Raw genomic sequence first — 23,000 nt, 5'->3', positions numbered from 1 at the left:
ATTAGAGGACAGTGTCACCTCCTCACCTTCCAGCAGCCTGTACCCCTCTCCTGCCTGCAGCCTCTGTAATATATGTTATTAGAGGACAGTGTCACCTCCTCACCTTCCAGCAGCCTGTACCCCCTCTCCTGCCTGCAGCCTCCCTGTAATATATGTTATTAGAGGACAGTGTCACCTCCTCACCTTCCAGCAGCCTGTACCCCTCTCCTGCCTGCAGCCTCTGTAATATATGTTATTAGAGGACAGTGTCACCCCCTCACCTTCCAGCAGCCTGTACCCCCTCTCCTGCCTGCAGCCTCTGTAATATATGTTATTAGAGGACAGTGTCACCTCCTCACCTTCCAGCAGCCTGTACCCCCTCTCCTGCCTGCAGCCTCTGTAATATATGTTATTAGAGGACAGTGTCACCTCCTCACCTTCCAGCAGCCTGTACCCCCTCTCCTGCCTGCAGCCTCTGTAATATATGTTATTAGAGGACAGTGTCACCCCCTCACCTTCCAGCAGCCTGTACCCCCTCTCCTGCCTGCAGCCTCTGTAATATATGTTATTAGAGGACAGTGTCACCTCCTCACCTTCCAGCAGTCTGTACCCCTCTCCTGCCTGCAGCCTCTGTAATATATGTTATTAGAGGACAGTGTCACCTCCTCACCTTCCAGCAGCCTGTACCCCCTCTCCTGCCTGCAGCCTCTCTGTAATATATGTTATTAGAGGACAGTGTCCCCTCCTCACCTTCCAGCAGCCTGTACCCCTCTCCTGCCTGCAGCCTCTGTAATATATGTTATTAGAGGACAGTGTCACCTCCTCACCTTCCAGCAGCCTGTACCCCCTCTCCTGCCTGCAGCCTCTGTAATATATGTTATTAGAGGACAGTGTCACCCCCTCACCTTCCAGCAGCCTGTACCCCCTCTCCTGCCTGCAGCCTCTGTAATATATGTTATTAGAGGACAGTGTCACCTCCTCACCTTCCAGCAGTCTGTACCCCTCTCCTGCCTGCAGCCTCTGTAATATATGTTATTAGAGGACAGTGTCACCTCCTCACCTTCCAGCAGCCTGTACCCCCTCTCCTGCCTGCAGCCTCTCTGTAATATATGTTATTAGAGGACAGTGTCCCCTCCTCACCTTCCAGCAGCCTGTACCCCTCTCCTGCCTGCAGCCTCTGTAATATATGTTATTAGAGGACAGTGTCACCTCCTCACCTTCCAGCAGCCTGTACCCCTCTCCTGCCTGCAGCCTCTGTAATATATGTTATTAGAGGACAGTGTCACCTCCTCACCTTCCAGCAGCCTGTACCCCTCTCCTGCCTGCAGCCTCTGTAATATATGTTATTAGAGGACAGTGTCACCTCCTCACCTTCCAGCAGCCTGTACCCCCTCTCCTGCCTGCAGCCTCCCTGTAATATATGTTATTAGAGGACAGTGTCACCTCCTCACCTTCCAGCAGCCTGTACCCCTCTCCTGCCTGCAGCCTCTGTAATATATGTTATTAGAGGACAGTGTCACCCCCTCACCTTCCAGCAGCCTGTACCCCTCTCCTGCCTGCAGCCTCTGTAATATATGTTATTAGAGGACAGTGTCACCCCCTCACCTTCCAGCAGCCTGTACCCCCTCTCCTGCCTGCAGCCTCTGTAATATATGTTATTAGAGGACAGTGTCACCTCCTCACCTTCCAGCAGCCTGTACCCCCTCTCCTGCCTGCAGCCTCTGTAATATATGTTATTAGAGGACAGTGTCACCTCCTCACCTTCCAGCAGCCTGTACCCCTCTCCTGCCTGCAGCCTCTGTAATATATGTTATTAGAGGACAGTGTCACCTCCTCACCTTCCAGCAGCCTGTACCCCCTCTCCTGCCTGCAGCCTCTGTAATATATGTTATTAGAGGACAGTGTCATCTCCTCACCTTACAGCAGCCTGTACCCCTCTCCTGCCTGCAGCCTCTGTAATATATGTTATTAGAGGACAGTGTCCCCTCCTCACCTTCCAGCAGCCTGTACCCCCTCTCCTGCCTGCAGCCTCTGTAATATATGTTATTAGAGGACAGTGTCACCCCCTCACCTTCCAGCAGCCTGTACCCCCTCTCCTGCCTGCAGCCTCTCTGTAATATATGTTATTAGAGGACAGTGTCACCTCCTCACCTTCCAGCAGCCTGTACCCCCTCTCCTGCCTGCAGCCTCTCTGTAATATATGTTATTAGAGGACAGTGTCATCTCCTCACCTTCCAGCAGCCTGTACCCCCTCTCCTGCCTGCAGCCTCTGTAATATATGTTATTAGAGGACAGTGTCACCTCCTCACCTTCCAGCAGCCTGTACCCCTCTCCTGCCTGCAGCCTCTGTAATATATGTTATTAGAGGACAGTGTCACCTCCTCACCTTCCAGCAGCCTGTACCCCCTCTCCTGCCTGCAGCCTCTGTAATATATGTTATTAGAGGACAGTGTCACCCCCTCACCTTCCAGCAGCCTGTACCCCCTCTCCTGCCTGCAGCCTCTCTGTAATATATGTTATTAGAGGACAGTGTCACCTCCTCACCTTCCAGCAGCCTGTACCCCTCTCCTGCCTGCAGCCTCTGTAATATATGTTATTAGAGGACAGTGTCCCCTCCTCACCTTCCAGCAGCCTGTACCCCTCTCCTGCCTGCAGCCTCTGTAATATATGTTATTAGAGGACAGTGTCCCCTCCTCACCTTCCAGCAGCCTGTACCCCTCTCCTGCCTGCAGCCTCTGTAATATATGTTATTAGAGGACAGTGTCACCTCCTCACCCTCCAGCAGCCTGTACCCCCTCTCCTGCCTGCAGCCTCTGTAATATATGTTATTAGAGGACAGTGTCCCCTCCTCACCCTCCAGCAGCCTGTACCCCCTCTCCTGCCTGCAGCCTCTGTAATATATGTTATTAGAGGACAGTGTCACCCCCTCACCCTCCAGCAGCCTGTACCCCTCTCCTGCCTGCAGCCTCTGTAATATATGTTATTAGAGGACAGTGTCCCCTCCTCACCCTCCAGCAGCCTGTACCCCCTCTCCTGCCTGCAGCCTCTGTAATATATGTTATTAGAGGACAGTGTCACCCCCTCACCCTCCAGCAGCCTGTACCCCTCTCCTGCCTGCAGCCTCTGTAATATATGTTATTAGAGGACAGTGTCCCCTCCTCACCTTCCAGCAGCCTGTACCCCCTCTCCTGCCTGCAGCCTCTGTAATATATGTTATTAGAGGACAGTGTCACCCCCTCACCTTCCAGCTGCCTGTACCCCCTCTCCTGCCTGCAGCCTCTGTAATATATGTTATTAGAGGACAGTGTCCCCTCCTCACCTTCCAGCAGCCTGTACCCCCTCTCCTGCCTGCAGCCTCTGTAATATATGTTATTAGAGGACAGTGTCACCCCCTCACCCTCCAGCAGCCTGTACCCCTCTCCTGCCTGCAGCCTCTGTAATATATGTTATTAGAGGACAGTGTCACCTCCTCACCTTCCAGCAGCCTGTACCCCCTCTCCTGCCTGCAGCCTCTGTAATATATGTTATTAGAGGACAGTGTCACCTCCTCACCTTCCAGCAGCCTGTACCCCCTCTCCTGCCTGCAGCCTCTGTAATATATGTTATTAGAGGACAGTGTCCCCTCCTCACCTTCCAGCAGCCTGTACCCCTCTCCTGCCTGCAGCCTCTGTAATATATGTTATTAGAGGACAGTGTCCCCTCCTCACCTTCCAGCAGCCTGTACCCCTCTCCTGCCTGCAGCCTCTGTAATATATGTTATTAGAGGACAGTGTCACCCCCTCACCTTCCAGCAGCCTGTACCCCTCTCCTGCCTGCAGCCTCTGTAATATATGTTATTAGAGGACAGTGTCACCCCCTCACCTTCCAGCAGCCTGTACCCCTCTCCTGCCTGCAGCCTCTGTAATATATGTTATTAGAGGACAGTGTCACCCCCTCACCTTCCAGCAGCCTGTACCCCCTCTCCTGCCTGCAGCCTCTGTAATATATGTTATTAGAGGACAGTGTCACCCCCTCACCTTCCAGCAGCCTGTACCCCTCTCCTGCCTGCAGCCTCTGTAATATATGTTATTAGAGGACAGTGTCACCTCCTCACCTTCCAGCAGCCTGTACCCCCTCTCCTGCCTGCAGCCTCTGCAATATATGTTATTAGAGGACAGTGTCACCTCCTCACCTTCCAGCAGCCTGTACCCCCTCTCCTGCCTGCAGCCTCTGTAATATATGTTATTAGAGGACAGTGTCACCCCCTCACCTTCCAGCAGCCTGTACCCCCCTCTCCTGCCTGCAGCCTCTGTAATATATGTTATTAGAGGACAGTGTCACCCCCTCACCTTCCAGCAGCCTGTACCCCCTCTCCTGCCTGCAGCCTCTCTGTAATATATGTTATTAGAGGACAGTGTCACCCCCTCACCTTCCAGCAGCCTGTACCCCTCTCCTGCCTGCAGCCTCTGTAATATGTGTTATTAGAGGACAGTGTCACCCCCTCACCTTCCAACAGCCTGTACCCCCTCTCCTGCCTGCAGCCTCTCTGTAATATATGTTATTAGAGGACAGTGTCACCCCCTCACCTTCCAGCAGCCTGTACCTCCTCTCCTGCCTGCAGCCTCTGTAATATATGTTATTAGAGGACAGTGTCACCCCCTCACCTTCCAGCAGCCTGTACCCCCTCTCCTGCCTGCAGCCTCTGTAATATATGTTATTAGAGGACAGTGTCACCTCCTCACCTTCCAGCAGCCTGTACCCCTCTCCTGCCTGCAGCCTCTGTAATATATGTTATTGGAGGACAGTGTCACCTCCTCACCTGCCTGCAGCCTGTACCCCCTCTCCTGCCTGCAGCCTGTACCCTCTCCTGCCTGCAGCCTGTACCCCCTCTCCTGCCTGCAGCCTCTCTGTAATATATGTTATTAGAGGACAGTGTCACCTCCCCACCTTCCAGCAGCCTGTACCCCTCTCCTGCCTGCAGCCTCTGTAATATATGTTATTAGAGGACAGTGTCACCTCCTCACCTTCCAGCAGCCTGTACCCCCTCTCCTGTCTGCAGCCTCTGTAATATATGTTATTAGAGGACAGTGTCACCTCCTCACCTTCCAGCAGCCTGTACCCCCTCTCCTGCCTGCAGCCTCTCTGTAATATATGTTATTAGAGGACAGTGTGACCCCCTCACCTTCCAGCAGCCTGTACCCCCTCTCCTGCCTGCAGCCTCTGTAATATATGTTATTAGAGGACAGTGTCATCTCCTCACCTTCCAGCAGTCTGTACCCCCTCTCCTGCCTGCAGCCTCTGTAATATATGTTATTAGAGGACAGTGTCACCTCCTCACCTTCCAGCAGCCTGTACCCCCTCTCCTGCCTGCAGCCTCTGTAATATATGTTATTAGAGGACAGTGTCACCCCCTCACCTTCCAGCAGCCTGTACCCCCTCTCCTGCCTGCAGCCTCTGTAATATATGTTATTAGAGGACAGTGTCACCTCCTCACCTTCCAGCAGCCTGTACCCCCTCTCCTGCCTGCAGCCTCTGTAATATATGTTATTAGAGGACAGTGTCACCTCCTCACCTTCCAGCAGCCTGTACCCCCTCTCCTGCCTGCAGCCTCTGTAATATATGTTATTAGAGGACAGTGTCATCTCCTCACCTTCCAGCAGCCTGTACCCCCTCTCCTGCCTGCAGCCTCTGTAATATATGTTATTAGAGGACAGTGTCACCCCCTCACCTTCCAGCAGCCTGTACCCCCTCTCCTGCCTGCAGCCTCTGTAATATATGTTATTAGAGGACAGTGTCATCTCCTCACCTTCCAGCAGCCTGTACCCCCTCTCCTGCCTGCAGCCTCTGTAATATATGTTATTAGAGGACAGTGTCACCTCCTCATCTTCCAGCAGCCTGTACCCCCTCTCCTGCCTGCAGCCTCTCTGTAATATATGTTATTAGAGGACAGTGTCACCTCCTCACCTTCCAGCAGCCTGTACCCCTCTCCTGCCTGCAGCCTCTGTAATATATGTTATTAGAGGACAGTGTCACCCCCTCACCTTCCAGCAGCCTGTACCCCCTCTCCTGCCTGCAGCCTCTGTAATATATGTTATTAGAGGACAGTGTCACCTCCTCACCTTCCAGCAGCCTGTACCCCTCTCCTGCCTGCAGCCTCTGTAATATATGTTATTAGAGGACAGTGTCACCTCCTCACCTTCCAGCAGCCTGTACCCCTCTCCTGCCTGCAGCCTCTGTAATATATGTTATTAGAGGACAGTGTCACCTCCTCACCTTCCAGCAGCCTGTACCCCCTCTCCTGCCTGCAGCCTCTGTAATATATGTTATTAGAGGACAGTGTCACCTCCTCACCTTCCAGCAGCCTGTACCCCCTCTCCTGCCTGCAGCCTCTGTAATATATGTTATTAGAGGACAGTGTCACCTCCCCACCTTCCAGCAGCCTGTACCCCCTCTCCTGCCTGCAGCCTCTGTAATATATGTTATTAGAGGACAGTGTCACCTCCTCACCTTCCAGCAGCCTGTACCCCCTCTCCTGCCTGCAGCCTCTGTAATATATGTTATTAGATGACAGTGTCATCTCCTCACCTTCCAGCAGCCTGTACCCCTCTCCTGCCTGCAGCCTCTGTAATATATGTTATTAGAGGACAGTGTCATCTCCTCACCTTCCAGCAGCCTGTACCCCCTCTCCTGCCTGCAGCCCCTGTAATATATGTTATTAGGGGACAGTGTCTCCTCCTCACCTTCCAGCAGCCTGTACCCCCTCTCCTGCCTGCAGCCTCTGTAATATATGTTATTAGAGGACAGTGTCACCTCCTCACCTTCCAGCAGCCTGTACCCCCTCTCCTGCCTGCAGCCCCTGTAATATATGTTATTAGAGGACAGTGTCCCCTCCTCACCTTCCAGCAGCCTGTACCCCCTCTCCTGCCTGCAGCCTCTCTGTAATATATGTTATTAGAGGACAGTGTCACCTCCTCACCTTCCAGCAGCCTGTACCCCCTCTCCTGCCTGCAGCCTCTCTGTAATATATGTTATTAGAGGACAGTGTCACCCCCTCACCTTCCAGCAGCCTGTACCCCCTCTCCTGCCTGCAGCCTCTGTAATATATGTTATTAGAGGACAGTGTCACCCCCTCACCTTCCAGCAGCCTGTACCCCCTCTCCTGCCTGCAGCCTCTGTAATATATGTTATTAGAGGACAGTGTCACCTCCTCACCTTCCAGCAGCCTGTACCCCTCTCCTGCCTGCAGCCTCTGTAATATATGTTATTAGAGGACAGTGTCACCTCTCACCTTCCAGCAGCCTGTACCCCTCTCCTGCCTGCAGCCCCTGTAATATATGTTATTAGAGGACAGTGTCACCTCCTCACCTTCCAGCAGCCTGTACCCCCTCTCCTGCCTGCAGCCTCTGTAATATATGTTATTAGAGGACAGTGTCACCCCCTCACCTTCCAGCAGCCTGTACCCCTCTCCTGCCTGCAGCCTCTGTAATATATGTTATTAGAGGACAGTGTCATCTCCTCACCTTCCAGCAGCCTGTACCCCCTCTCCTGCCTGCAGCCTCTCTGTAATATATGTTATTAGAGGACAGTGTCACCTCCTCACCTTCCAGCAGCCTGTACCCCCTCTCCTGCCTGCAGCCTCTGTAATATATGTTATTAGAGGACAGTGTCACCTCCTCACCTTCCAGCAGCCTGTACCCCCCTCTCCTGCCTGCAGCCTCTGTAATATATGTTATTAGAGGACAGTGTCACCTCCTCACCTTCCAGCAGCCTGTACCCCTCTCCTGCCTGCAGCCTCTGTAATATATGTTATTAGAGGACAGTGTCACCTCCTCACCTTCCAGCAGCCTGTACCCCCTCTCCTGCCTGCAGCCTCTGTAATATATGTTATTAGAGGACAGTGTCACCCCCTCACCCTCCAGCAGCCTGTACCCCTCTCCTGCCTGCAGCCTCTCTGTAATATATGTTATTAGAGGACAGTGTCACCTCCCAGCAGCCTGTACCCCCTCTCCTGCCTGCAGCCTGTACCCCCTCTCCTGCTGCCGTCTTTATGGATAAACCTTTATGTGACATCCACGCCACAAAAGGAGACGGAGAGAAGACTAAAAAAAAAACTGCAGGTTCCACCCAAGATTTGTGGCTCCACCACCAGTTACATCTAGAGCTGCACCGGAGGGACGGGAGGTTTTCTTGTCATGCGCTTTCAGGTCATGTCCGTTTCCCACACAGCCCCCGGCGCACCCAAACATAAATGAGAATGCCGGACGTCCCGCTGCCACCACATAAAATACCTTGTCCATAGAGCTCAATGAACCTCTTCTGATATTGCGTCAGCTCCGCTCGGCTTGGCACCTCATCGATTTTGCGCTGTAGAATAGCGATTTCCCGATTCCTTCGAGCCTAATGATTTAAAGAACACAAGTTTAGATACCGGATCATGTGGACATTAAGACGCGGCTTCTGGCCAATCATTATACAGCGACTGGCAAAGTATTCAACCCCTGAAGACGCCACAGACTTGTCTGGAAACTCCACGCTCAGATTGTTCCAGGCAGCAGATTTGTGATCGCTCTGATAGAAAATTGTCAAACTCAAAATCCATTATTTGTCAAATACTTTTATTTATTCAGTTCAAGCTTCAAATATAAACACGTGAAAGATACTGCCCAAAAAATGAAGACGAAGACGAGCACAAGGCAGGCAGCGGCGGCACAATAATCTCTGCGTGTCTGGATATCCGAGGAGAGAGGAACGATCCAGCGCGGTGTCGGGGCAAAAGCGACACGACGTTCCCACCTCTATCGATGGAAGAATAATATTAAAATGGAAGGAGTCGCAGTCTCAACGTGGATTTTTTCCATGAATAAGAACACGGTCGGTGCTCGAAACGCGTAGGCTCTGGCATTTGCCTGCATCACCACCACCTGGAGACTGCGACTCTTTCCATTTTAATATTATTCTTCTATGGATAGAGGTGGGAACGTCGTGTACCTTTTGCCCCGACACCGCGCTGGATCATTCCTCTCTTCTACATTACCTACGTGGGCCGTCACGGGGATCCGAGCAAAGTGCTTGTTCGAGGCGCAGGATCGGTGAGCTGCAGGTTTTCCTCCTTTTTTTCTATTTTCTGGATATCCTAGTTAGAAAATTCGGCACCGTATGTTTAGCACTGCCAGGACCCAGCGGTCCCTCAAAACGGAGCGCCAGAGCGAGGAGACGTGTGACGGAAGCCACCGGATGGACAAAAGAGCTGCAGAGTCCTGTGGGTGCGGCGCTGGGAGGGTCACCAATCTCCAGAGCTCTATACACAGCGGGCCGATATGGGAGGAAACCAATAAAAAGAAGCCATTACTGAACCCATCAAAGCCTCAGAGCGACCCGGCTACAATGTGACAAATTGAGAAGAGGGGCAGATCTAATGTGGGGGGAGGAAGGCGCGACATCCAGGACAACCATCTCAAGCAGCTCACAAGTAACGTGAACGCTCTACATCGGCCGTCCACACCAAAAACACCGACTGGAACAATCGGCGTCAAATCCGTTCACTTTTTGGAGCATTAAACATTAACTGTTAAATCCCTGAAAAGAAACCTGAAGGAAACACTAAACCCCTCATCAGATCTCACAATTTATGTCCGTAAACATTTTAAACTTGAATCTTTTGTTCAATTTGTTGGTACTAAATGTTGTGTCAGCGAAATACGGAAACCAAAATCATCAACTGAGGGCGTCCAAGTCTCCCCGAAAACCTTGAAGTCACAGGCGGATCCCGTGTGTGTGACTGTCATGTGACCCAGCAGTGACTGCGCCCTCCACGCACTCCCGGTAACATCTGAGCAGCCTCCTGAAGACGGTCCTGGATATCTCCTCCTAGACCTGGATCAGGACATCCCGAGCTTCTGGACAGTCCGGAGGCACCGATTTATAATGTCCCAGAGGTGATCATTCAGGTCTGGAGAACGCGAGGGCCCGTCACTGGCATCAATACCGCAGTCTTCCATGAATTGCCTACACGCTCGCGACCCACGAGGCCGGGCTTTGTTCTCCACCAGCTCAAGGTCGGACAATGGCGATTTCATCTCGTAGCGAACAGCGGTCAGTGTAACATTGGCTATCAGGAAATGCGCGACCCTCCGAGAATGTGCCTCCCCAGACCATCACCGACCCATCGCCAAACCGCAGCAGAACCTTCACCACGTCGTCTCCAGGCTCCTTTACGCGCTCAGTGTGAAGAGAACCAATGGTGGACCTGCCCATTCTGGTGTTCTCAAGCTGGAGGCTGCGAGCTCAGGTCCCACTACAGGACTGCGGTCCCTCTTTCCACCCTCATGGAGTCTGTTCTGGCAGCTTGGCAGGCACAACGGTAGCCACCGGAGGTCATGTTGTAGGGCTCCGACATCGCTCCGCCTCTTCCTCCTTGCACAAAGTAGCGGACACCGGTCCTGCTGATGGGCTGACGCCCTTTCACGGCCCTGTCCAGCTCTCCTCGTGGCTCTTGACTGTGCTGGAAGACAGAAAACCATCTAGAGGAGCTGGACAACCTGAATGGGCGGCAGGTCCCGCCTCATGCGACCAGTAGTGACAAGGACTCCGGCAAAACTAGAGAAGATTGTCAGGAAGGATAAGCAGAGCGGAACCACCTACATTCCCCTTTTTTGGGTGTGGTCTTGCGGATGACTCTTTAAAGCACCTGTGGTCACTTTCATTTGCCCCCAAAGCAGTTGAAATGGATTCCCAATGGCTTATGTTTCTTAACTGGACAGATTGAGATCCCCAAAGTTTAATTGACTTTGCGCTACACTCAGATGCTCAAGCGTTCCCTTTTTTTGAGCAGTGTCTGAAGCCCCGGCCACGCTCGTGTAGTAACTGAAGCTTCAAGTTACATCTAAAATGGTTCTCAGCCCCATCAGGCCGCAGGACAAGTTTTATGAAAGGGTCACAGTCCCCTTATAGCAGAGGCCAGACACAGTGAGGGGGATGTAGGGGTCTTCAGCCCCCCGGCAGTGGCCCCATTCATCACTCACCAGGAGGAGCCGGATCTTCTGCAGTTTCTCACGCTCCGCTCTGTGCTGCTGTTCAAACAATGAAGATCTCTCCTGAAAAACACAAGACACAACATGATCCCAACAGTTTAGAGCAGCGGCTCCCAGACCCCACATCCCTGTGCCACCGCTTATCACACATCACCTCCTCCTCCCCGCTCTCTGCCATCTCAGCATTAAGGGTCTCAATGTTCTGCTGCAGACGGGTCATCTCCTCCTGCAGACACCACAGTATAAAGGTTATTCCAGGTCTGTCGGGGTGGCAGTGAACATATGGGGGGGGGGGGGGGGTACAGTCTTATTTTAGATTGTAGTCTGTGGGGTGCAAAGATACCACAAACTTCTCACCCGGCAGTGCGCCCGGAACTGCTGCTCCTGAGACTTCAGACTCTCGTTCATGGCCACCAGAGCTCGGAGTTTCTGTAAAATGCTGCAGACACATCAACATTACACAGCGCAGCACCAAATACGAGGACACGGAAACCAGACATTAAGAAAAATAGGCGAACATCTACAGCAACGGGATTCTTCTCATCATTCTATATTTCCATGATCAACACAGCATGAGGTCAAAATAAAGACTCCCAAGACAACCCCTCCCATCCTGTGATCTCACCAAACCTCCCAAAACAACCCCTCCCACTCTGTGATATCACCAAACCTCCCAAGACAACCCCTCCCACCCTGTGATATCACCAAACCTCCCAAGACAACCCCTCCCATCCTGTGATCTCACCAAACCTCCCAAAACAACCCCTCCCACTCTGTGATATAACCAAACCTCCCAAGACAACCCCTCCCACTCTGTGACATCACCAAACCTCCCAAGACAACCCCTCCCACCCTGTGACATCACTAAACCTCCCAAGACAACCCCTCCCACCCTGTGATATCAAACCTCCCAAGACAACCCCTCCCATCCTGTGATATCACCAAACCTCCCAAGACAACCCCTCCCACTCTGTGACATCACTAAACCTCCCAAGACAACCCCTCCCACCCTGTGATATCAAACCTCCCAAGACAACCCCTCCCATCCTGTGATATCACCAAACCTCCCAAGACAACCCCTCCCACTCTGTGACATCACCAAACCTCCCAAGACAACCCCTCCCACCCTGTGATATCACCAAACCTCCCAAGACAACCCCTCCCATCCTGTGATATCACCAAACCTCCCAAGACAACCCCTCCCACCCTGTGATATCACCAAACCTCCCAAGACAACCCCTCCCTGTGTTAGATAACAAGACTTAACCAGTTGCTCATAACCCACCTTGGATCTGCTGTGGACTCCAACTTCTCCAGCACCAACATCTCCTCATCCAACTTCTCACTGTAATTTATAACCTGCAGAAGTAAACGCAAAAGATGGTGAAGGGGGCAGGGCATAGGGCAGCAGCTGCGGGGCACTAATTTACAAAGTCAGGAGGAGCGGCGCAGAAGTTGGTGGAGGAGAGGATGGGGGGCGGGACAGCAGGACAGTGGTACAGGAATACATTGGCAGGGAAGGGGCAGAAGTTGTTGGCCAGTATCCTGGGCACTCTTACCTCTGACAACTTCTTCTTTGCATTTTCACATTCTGACTGCAGCTCAGAGGATTTTAACTTCCACTGAAATCACAGAGAAGATTTATATCAATTTAAGAAAAAAGGGAATCACAGCGACATCCGGTCACCCGAGAAACAAGACGACCACCGAGGAATCACAGGAAAACACAGCGACATCCGGTCACCCGAGAAACAAGACGACCACCGAGGAATCACAGGAAAACACAGCGACATCCTGTCACACGAGCAACAAGACGACCATCGAGGAATCACAGGAAAACACAGCGACATCCGGTCACACGAGAAACAAGACGACCATCGAGGAATCACAGGAAAACACAGCGACATCCGGTCACACGAGCAACAAGACAACGATCGAGGAATCACAGGAAAACACAGCGACACCACTGAGGCGTTATAATTCCAGGCCGTTATTCCTAAGCTTTTACAGGACGCGTCCTCGAGACGCACGGATCGCTACCACTAAACATATGCGGAATATTTCTTATTCGTGCAAGTCTGAAACGGATAACTAAATAAAAGAAAATCTGTCCTTAGCCATCGCTGAAACAACAGCCTCCGCCCATTGCACCCTGAACCCCTCAAACTTCACCCAGAACCCGAAGACGCCCGCTGAGACGGTAATGGACCCCAATAAGGTCTCAGTACTCAAAATTGCTCCTAGGGGAGCTGAGATATGAGGGCTGTTTGTCAGCTCCGCACTCCTACTAGCTTATCTGTGTAGTTCTTTTATCCGCTGCTCCGGTACGGCTGTTGAGGTCGGCAGATCCACCATTCAGGAGTCTGGGGAAGTTGGGTGAGACCCTGCAGATGTTCTTTACATATCAAACCACAAACATTAGCAGCCATGTTGTACCTGCTCCAGGACTTTAGTTCTCTGTGTGATCTGCTTGTTGAGAGCCGCCAACTTCCTGCGATGTTGCTGCGCAGGCCCCATGTGCTCTGGTCGCTCCTCCGCGCTAAGCTCTGATTGCTGGGTGACAGAGAGGTGGAGTCAATGCTGCCATCAGGTGAGCGCGACAAAAACCAGCTGCGTCCACTGAACGTCCCTCCACCTACTGCTGGGACACTGACCTTCTCCGCGTACTCCGACACCATCTGCTTTATCTCACACGACTGTAATCCCACAATCTGTCCGACCGTGCTGGCCGTCAGACGACCCTAAAAAAGGTCAAAACACAAGGTGACGTCATCTCTTAGCGAGGTTAATCGCCATTATACTCCACTTCAACCACATCATACACCCCGATAACAGGCTCCTCCCCAATAAACCCACGTACAACCCCCATCACATGATGCAGCAGTACAATAGAACATTTAGCGATACGCCAGTCGCTACTATGTACATGGAGGCGGTGTCAATGCCTATTATAATCCTGCATCAGGCTCCGCCCACCCCTCACCTGCTCCAGGTCCATGGCCGCCATCCCTGTCATTAAGGTCTTGATGCGGAGCTTTTCCACAGAAAAATAAAAGGAGAACATCGTTAGGTCAGGGTGTATTCACACCGCGGTTTTGCCGCGTTGCCATAAGACGCACCAAAAAAACGCACGCCCTTACTTTATGAAGAGTAGAAGGAAATCACTTACTTCCTCCTGCGCCTGAAGCTCCTCCTCGTCCTTGATGTCTCCTTTGACACTTCCAGATGGGAGCGCCAGTTTCTGATCCTCCGGCTGCGAATAATAAAAGCGTAAGGAAAAATGTATATCAGTTATATTATACAGCAGTGACATCACCGCTCTCCAGATATATTATATTATACAGGAGTGACATCAGCGCCCTCCAGATATCAGTAATATTATACAGCAGTGACATCACCGCTCTCCAGATATCAGTAATATTATACAGCAGTGACATCACCGCTCTCCAGATATCAGTTATATTATACAGCAGTGACATCACCGCTCTCCAGATATATTATATTATACAGCAGTGACATCACCGCTCTCCAGATATCAGTAATATTATACAGCAGTGACATCACCGCTCTCCAGATATCAGTTATATTATACAGCAGTGACATCACCGCTCTCCATATAGAAGTTATATTATACAGCAGTGACATCACCGCTCTCCAGATATATTATATTATACAGGAGTGACATCACCGCTCTCCAGATATCAGTAATATTATACAGCAGTGCTGATATACAGAAAAAAATTGGAGTCTCCAAGGCGCTGCTGCACGGGAAAGCAATAAGCAAACGATGTATCAAGTAAAGGTGATTTAATGAAATCAAGGCTATATCAGTTATATTATACAGCACCGCCCTCCAGATATATTATATTATACAGGAGTGACATCACCGCTCTCCAGATATCAGTTATATTATACAGCAGTGACATCACCGCCCTCCAGATATCAGTTATATTATACAGCAGTGACATCACCGCTCTCCAGATATCAGTTATATTATACAGCAGTGACATCACCGCTCTCCAGATATCAGTTATATTATACAGCAGTGACATCACCGCTCTCCAGATATCGGTTATATTATACAGCAGTGACATCACCGCTCTCCAGATATCAGTTATATTATACAGCAGTGACATCACCGCTCTCCAGATATCAGTTATATTATACAGCAGTGACATCACCGCTCTCCAGATATAAGTTATATTATACAGCAGTGACATCACCACTCTCCAGATATCAGTTATATTATACAGGAGTGACATCACCGCTCTCCAGATATAAGATATATTATACAGCAGTGACATCACCGCTCTCCAGATATCAGTTATATTATACAGCAGTGACATCACCGCTCTCCAGATATCAGTTATATTATACAGCAGTGACATCACCGCTCCCCAGATATATTATACAGCAGTGACATCACCGCTCTCCAGATATCAGTTATATTATACAGCAGTGACATCACCGCTCTCCAGATATCAGTTATATTATACAGCAGTGACATCACCGCTCTCCAGATATATTATACAGCAGTGACATCACCGCTCTCCAGATATAAGATATATTATACAGCAGTGACATCACCGCTCTCCAGATATCAGTTATATTATACAGCAGTGACATCACCGCTCTCCAGATATATTATATTATACAGCAGTGACATCACCGCTCTCCAGATATATTATACAGCAGTGACATCACCGTCCTCCAGATATCAGTTATATTATACAGCAGTGACATCACCGCTCTCCAGATATTAGTTATATTATACAGCAGTGATATCACCGCTCTCCAGATATAAGTTATATTATACAGCAGTGACATCACCGCTCCCCAGATATCAGTTATATTATACAGCAGTGACATCACCGCTCTCCAGATATCAGTTATATTATACAGCAGTGACATCACCGCTCTCCAGATATAAGTTATATTATACAGCAGTGACATCACCGCTCTCCAGATATCAGTTATATTATACAGCAGTGACATCACCGCTCCCCAGATATAAGTTATATTATACAGCAGTGACATCACCGCTCTCCAGATATCAGATATATTATACAGCAGTGACATCACCGCTCTCCAGATATCAGTTATATTATACAGCAGTGACATCACCGCTCTCCAGATATCAGATATATTATACAGCAGTGACATCACCGCTCTCCAGATATCAGTTATATTATACAGCAGTGACATCACCGCTCTCCAGATATATTATACAGCAGTGATATCACCGCTCTCCAGATATATTATATTATACAGCAGTGACATCACCGCTCTCCAGATATCAGTTATATTATACAGCAGTGACATCACCGCTCTCCATATAGAAGTTATATTATACAGCAGTGACATCACCGCTCTCCAGATATATTATATTATACAGCAGTGACATCACCGCTCCCCAGATATCAGTTATATTATACAGCAGTGACATCACCGCTCTCCAGATATCAGTTATATTATACAGCAGTGACATCACCACTCTCCAGATATCAGTTATATTATACAGCAGTGACATCACCGCTCTCCAGATATAAGTTATATTATACAGCAGTGACATCACCGCTCTCCAGATATCAGTTATATTATACAGCAGTGACATCACCGCTCTCCAGATATAAGTTATATTATACAGCAGTGACATCACCGCTCTCCAGATATCAGTTATATTATACAGCAGTGACATCACCGCTCTCCAGATATCGGTTATATTATACAGCAGTGACATCACCGCTCTCCAGATATAAGTTATATTATACAGCAGTGACATCACCACTCTCCAGATATCAGTTATATTATACAGCAGTGACATCACCGCTCTCCAGATATCAGTTATATTATACAGCAGTGACATCACCTCTCTCCAGATATATGTTATACTATACAGCAGTGACATCACCGCTCTCCAGATATATTATATTATACAGCAGTGACATCACCGCTCTCCAGATATCAGTTATATTATACAGCAGTGACATCACCGCTCTCCAGATATCAGTTATATTATACAGCAGTGATATCACCGCTCTCCAGATATATTATATTATACAGCAGTGACATCACCTCTCTCCAGATATATGTTATATTATACAGCAGTGACATCACCGCTCTCCAGATATCACTGCTGTATGATATAACGACTATCACTGCTATCTACATAGAATGCTATATTATAAATCAGGTGATATCACCGCTCTCCAGATATCAGTTATATTATACAGCAGTGACATCACCGCTCTCCAGATATCAGTTATATTATACAGTGACATCACCGCTCTCCAGATATAAGTTATATTATACAGCAGTGACATCACCGCTCTCCAGATATCAGATATATTATACAGCAGTGACATCACCGCTCTCCAGATATCAGTTATATTATACAGCAGTGACATCACCGCTCTCCAGATATATTATACAGCAGTGACATCACCGCTCTCCAGATATCGGTTATATTATACAGCAGTGACATCACCGCTCTCCAGATATCAGTTATATTATACAGCAGTGACATCACCGCTCTCCAGATATCAGTTATATTATACAGCAGTGACATCACCGCTCTCCAGATATCAGTTATATTATACAGCAGTGACATCACCGCTCTCCAGATATAAGTTATATTATACAGCAGTGATATCACCGCTCTCCAGATATCAGTTATATTATACAGCAGTGACATCACCGCTCTCCAGATATCAGTTATATTATACAGCAGTGACATCACCGCTCTCCAGATACCAGTTATATTATACAGCAGTGACATCACCGCTCTCCAGATATATTATACAGCAGTGACATCACCGCTCTCCAGATATCAGTTATATTATACAGCAGTGACATCACCGCTCTCCAGATATCAGTTATATTATACAGCAGTGACATCACCGCTCTCCATATAGAAGTTATATTATACAGCAGTGACATCACCGCTCTCCAGATATCAGTTATATTATACAGCAGTGACATCACCGCTCTCCAGATATCAGTTATATTATACAGCAGTGACATCACCGCTCTCCAGATATAAGTTATATTATACAGCAGTGACATCACCACTCTCCAGATATCAGTTATATTATACAGCAGTGACATCACCGCTCTCCAGATATCAGTTATATTATACAGCAGTGACATCACCGCTCTCCAGATATATTATATTATACAGCAGTGACATCACCGCTCTCCAGATATATTATATTATACAGCAGTGACATCACCGCTCTCCAGATATCAGTTATATTATACAGCAGTGACATCACCGCTCTCCAGATATATTATATTATACAGCAGTGACATCACCACTCTCCAGATATCAGTTATATTATACAGCAGTGACATCACCGCTCTCCAGATATCAGTTATATTATACAGCAGTGACATCACCGCTCTCCAGATATCAGTTATATTATACAGCAGTGACATCACCGGCTCTCCAGATATAAGTTATATTATACAGCAGTGACATCACCACTCTCCAGATATCAGTTATATTATACAGAAGTGACATCACCGCTCTCCAGATACCAGTTATATTATACAGCAGTGACATCACCGCTCTCCAGATATCAGTTATATTATACAGCAGTGACATCACCACTCTCCAGATATCAGTTATATTATACAGCAGTGACATCACCGCTCTCCAGATATCAGTTATATTATACAGCAGTGACATCACCGCTCTCCAGATATCAGTTATATTATACAGCAATGACATCACCTCTCTCCAGATATATTATACAGCAGTGACATCACCACTCTCCAGATATATTATACAGCAGTGACATCACCACTCTCCAGATATCAGTTATATTATACAGAAGTGACATCACCGCTCTCCAGATACCAGTTATATTATACAGCAGTGACATCACCGCTCTCCAGATATCAGTTATATTATACAGCAGTGACATCACCACTCTCCAGATATCAGTTATATTATACAGCAGTGACATCACCGCTCTCCAGATATCAGTTATATTATACAGCAGTGACATCACCGCTCTCCAGATATCACTGCTGTATGATATAACGACTATCACTGCTATCTACATAGAATGCTATATTATAAATCAGGTGACATCACCGCTCTCAAAATCTAGTATATCAAGCCATCCATAGGAAAGGTAATGACCAGACCTTCTCCATCTTTCCAGGTTTGCTGGTTCCGTATCTCCTGCAATAAATAAAAAATAAGAATCTTGCAGAGAATAGAAGACGCAGAGCTCCAAACCAAAACCGCAAGACCAGTAACTCGTATCTGCCCCGTTCCAGTCACATGACAAGACATAACACGGCGCGCCTCATAAGGGACTACACGCCGCGCCTCATAAGGGACTACACGCCGCGCCTCATAAGGGACTACACGCCGCGCCTCATAAGGGACTACACGCCGCGCCTCATAAGGGACTACACCGATCGCCTCATAAGGGACTACACGCCGCGCCTCATAAGGGACTACACCGATCGCCTCATAAGGGACTACACCGATCGCCTCATAAGGGACTACACCGATCGCCTCATAAGGGACTACACCGATCGCCTCATAAGGGACTACACCGATCGCCTCATAAGGGACTACACCGATCGCCTCATAAGGGACTACACCGATCGCCTCATAAGGGACTACACGGCACGCCTCGTAAGGGACTACACGGCGCGCCTCCCACGCCTTGTTATCAGCGACTACACGGCACGCCTCGTTATCAGTTATTACACTAAAATCATCAGCTCGGACTGCCGTTCCCCTGGACCCGTGTGTAATAATCGGATATTCACAGGATAAATGACCCGCGGCGCCCAGACACAGAAATCAGGCGCCGCCTCATGCAGATGTGATCGATTGTCTGACATGCAGAGGTCAGTACTCCGCAATATTAGACAAGGCTGAGGGGAGAAAACTATGTGAACCCGGTGGGGGGGTGGACCTTCCAGAGCACTCCGCAGTAATGGCAGCGACCCCATCCCCCTGGCGTGTTACCTGCCGTATTCCAGGAGGGTGGAGTGAACACGCGAGTCCTCATCCGTCAGCTCCACCGCGTCCTCCTGCCGCTTGTATCTCCTGCAGGGCTTGTAGATATCCTGAGGACAGGACAGAAGTTCTCAAAACCGGGAATCTGGCGTCCGGGAGGCGCGAATATTAATAAATTCCACTCTCCCCCTTGAACGCTCATATTGACGCCCGTATCCGTCTCCTACCCTTAGTCTGACGCCCATTTGTTACTTTAGTCTTCTTATAGCGATTGGGTGTGAACGCCCCGCATTCTGCTGAACTGCATTGTGGGACGGATAGTTTTCCCTACTACTGTAGGAGGGTGAGCAGATCACAGGAAATCAGCAGCTCTGGATGTGACTGGAGACATTACTGGATCAATGCGATTGGTTGACAAATGTTTAGACTATGGGTGGGGACGAGCAGATAATTATCCCGACATCTCCACCGCTGCCCATCCCCCTCGCTCTACAGAGATAACCAGTGATTGGACAGGCAGAATGTGCAGAAATGAAGGACGGACGGCCGCCGGGACTGAAGCCGCCGGGACTGTCGTACCGAGTGCAGGGTAAAACCAGCAACATTATAGGCATGGGGGGGGGGGTAGAAAGTTCCAATTTACAGATCGAGAATCAGGTTTTTTAGCAGGATACATTCTGGATTAAGAATGAACAAGTGAGAAAACAGGATTTTTTTTAGTCGTCACCGTAACATCCTCTCGTCCCGTTCATTTGGGGACACAGACCGTGGGTACATGCTGTTGCCACTAGGGGGCTTGACACTAAAATTAAAGAGTGGCTCCTCCTACAAGATATGCCCCGCCCACAGACACGGAGCTGTTCAGTCTGTCCACAAGCAGTAAGAGAAGCAGATACAAGGTAAGAGAGGAACGTCAAACCACAGAGGGGAATCCTCAAACTGACAACAAAAAACCCGGAAAATACAATGGGTGGAAGTTGTGTCCCCCAATAACTGGACAAGGAAGGAATTTAATCCTGGTTTTCCGTTCGTTACATTGGGGGACACTAATATGGGTGTCCTAGAGAAGTCCCCAGGGGTGAGAACAGAAGACAGGACATGGTCAGCTATTTCACAGATCCCTGCAAGACCTTGTGACCCAAGGAAGCGCCTGCAGAGGCAAAATGTGCCCACCTGAGGGAACGTGACCAAAGTGTAAGAGGAGACCACGTGGCCGCCCTGCACAACTTGATCCACGACACTACAGAAAAGAAAAAATTCTGGAGAAAAAACGCAAGGGGGTAAGATAGCGATTCTCACACAAACAAAAGCACGGGCTGAAGGCGGCTTCCTGGCATTGAGCATAGCGAGAGTAACACTCGGAGACCAAGCACGAGCTTCCAGAACAGTGGCCTCAGCCATGCAGTTAAACGACGTACCGGAGCCTGAAGTCTGTCCACGGCACAGAGAGTCCTCGGCACAGCCCTCTGCTTCGTCCCCCGAAAACCAGAGAACCGGACATATTAAACCTGGAAGCCATCAGGTCCCATCTGGGACATATCTGGTCAAGAACCTCCTGGTTTAGAGATCACACCCCACAATCCACCTTTTCACCACTGAGAAAGTCAGCGACCTAGTTGTCGACCCCAGTAATGTTTAGTGCCATCAGAGCAGGAACGGGAGCTTCCACCCAGGCCAGAATCCTTGCGGCCGCGACCATCACAGTCACGGTGCGAGTGCTGCTGTCTGCAGCCGGGATAGAGCGCCAATGCGGGAGCGATGCATGGAGGCGCCGGCCGTGTCTGAGCTCCAGAGTGCGAGCTGCGAGTGCCGCCTTGGTGATGGAGATAAGAAATGGCCTTGTCTGTTTGAAGTCGCACTGGATGTCCAGTGCAGTAGGCAAAGCAAGACTGCTCTCAACTCCAGCAGGTTGATGGAAAGGGAGGATTCCTGTGTAGACCACATTATCTGAGACGTGAGGTTCAAATCGTGCCCCCCACCCCTAGGGCCTGGCATCCATCGAGAGGATCAGCCAGTTAAGCGGAAGGAAGGAGCGACCCTGGGAAACGGCCGGAGAGGGGATCCACCACCAAAGCGAGCCATGGACTACGAAGGGAAGGATGAACTGCAGGTCCAGGGAGATCAGGGAATGTTTCCACCAGGAGAGGATCGCCTGCTGAAGGGGGAGCGTGTGGAACTGTGCAAAGCGGATTGTCTCGATCAAGGTCACTTTGATTCCAAGAACACAATTTCAAATAGAAGGAGAGATAGAGCGGCACTGCTCCGACTCTTGGAGTACCACATGTCCCAGCACCATGCACGATCCCCAACGAGATGTTACATCTATAAGATGGGTGGAGCGCAGCGGCGTATAGAAAAAGATACTGAAACCGCACGAGGGAGAAGAAAACTCCACAGCACTCACCATTCAGTCAACAATTCTTCTTTTATTTGGCAGAAAAAGGTAAAACTGACGTGGAGCACAAAGTCTACGGCCGTTTTGCGCGTCCCCACGCTTTGTCAAGGCCTCAGCGTTAGAAAACCCTGCCCCCTTATATACAAATGGGAAAACTTTAATGACATCACATGAACACAATATTATGCGATACATATAAATGTTTTGTAAGTTATGGATCTAAAAACGCACTCAAATCATTAGTCATTCAGACCTAAAGGAGCCCGGGCTTCTGCCCGGAAGAGAAGCTCCACCTCGGTGTGGAGTAATTCATGTTTTTGCCCCATGAGATGGGCTGTTTGATGCACTTATGACCAGCAAACATCATTCTCCTGAGCCGTGCCGAGCGAGCAGGTGTAGCATTTAGAAGAAGTTGGTACTTTGAGGTTTACAGAATGGCGAGTGCCGTGGAATCTTCTTCTACCTCGAGTGCACGGCTCCCAGAACCCTCATACAGAATGCCGGGGGGGGGGGCTACAGGCAGGATTTGGAGTGGTTAATAATCGAACCGTAACGGTGTCCAGAGTGATCTGGAGCACCACCTCGTTGACCTCCCTGGAGGGGGACTCTATTAAAACGTCGTCCAGGTATG

At 49.5% G+C, this 23,000-nt stretch overlaps 1 protein-coding gene across 3 annotated transcripts in view; it reads right to left on the bottom strand.

Annotated features, from left to right (window-relative positions):
- Positions 1 to 23,000, bottom strand: part of CCDC93 (CCC complex scaffolding subunit CCDC93) — a 49,511-nt gene that overhangs the window by 4,895 nt on the left and 21,616 nt on the right. For all 3 annotated transcript variants that reach the window (XM_075828978.1, XM_075828980.1, XM_075828979.1), the window contains 12 exons: positions 19,984 to 20,084; positions 19,143 to 19,179; positions 14,158 to 14,241; positions 13,972 to 14,022; positions 13,643 to 13,729; positions 13,425 to 13,541; positions 12,548 to 12,610; positions 12,274 to 12,347; positions 11,346 to 11,427; positions 11,143 to 11,214; positions 10,980 to 11,051; positions 8,247 to 8,355 (listed from right to left, as the gene is read on the bottom strand). In XM_075828978.1, the coding sequence (XP_075685093.1) occupies positions 8,247 to 8,355; positions 10,980 to 11,051; positions 11,143 to 11,214; positions 11,346 to 11,427; positions 12,274 to 12,347; positions 12,548 to 12,610; positions 13,425 to 13,541; positions 13,643 to 13,729; positions 13,972 to 14,022; positions 14,158 to 14,241; positions 19,143 to 19,179; positions 19,984 to 20,084 (949 nt within the window). The remainder of the gene's footprint in view (positions 1 to 8,246; positions 8,356 to 10,979; positions 11,052 to 11,142; positions 11,215 to 11,345; positions 11,428 to 12,273; positions 12,348 to 12,547; positions 12,611 to 13,424; positions 13,542 to 13,642; positions 13,730 to 13,971; positions 14,023 to 14,157; positions 14,242 to 19,142; positions 19,180 to 19,983; positions 20,085 to 23,000) is intronic.

Source organism: Rhinoderma darwinii, chromosome 6 (genome assembly GCF_050947455.1).
Source record: "Rhinoderma darwinii isolate aRhiDar2 chromosome 6, aRhiDar2.hap1, whole genome shotgun sequence".
Lineage (NCBI taxonomy): Eukaryota > Metazoa > Chordata > Amphibia > Anura > Rhinodermatidae > Rhinoderma > Rhinoderma darwinii.
The sequence above is the reverse complement of the archived record's forward strand: the minus strand, read 5'-3'. Positions and strand labels throughout refer to the sequence as shown.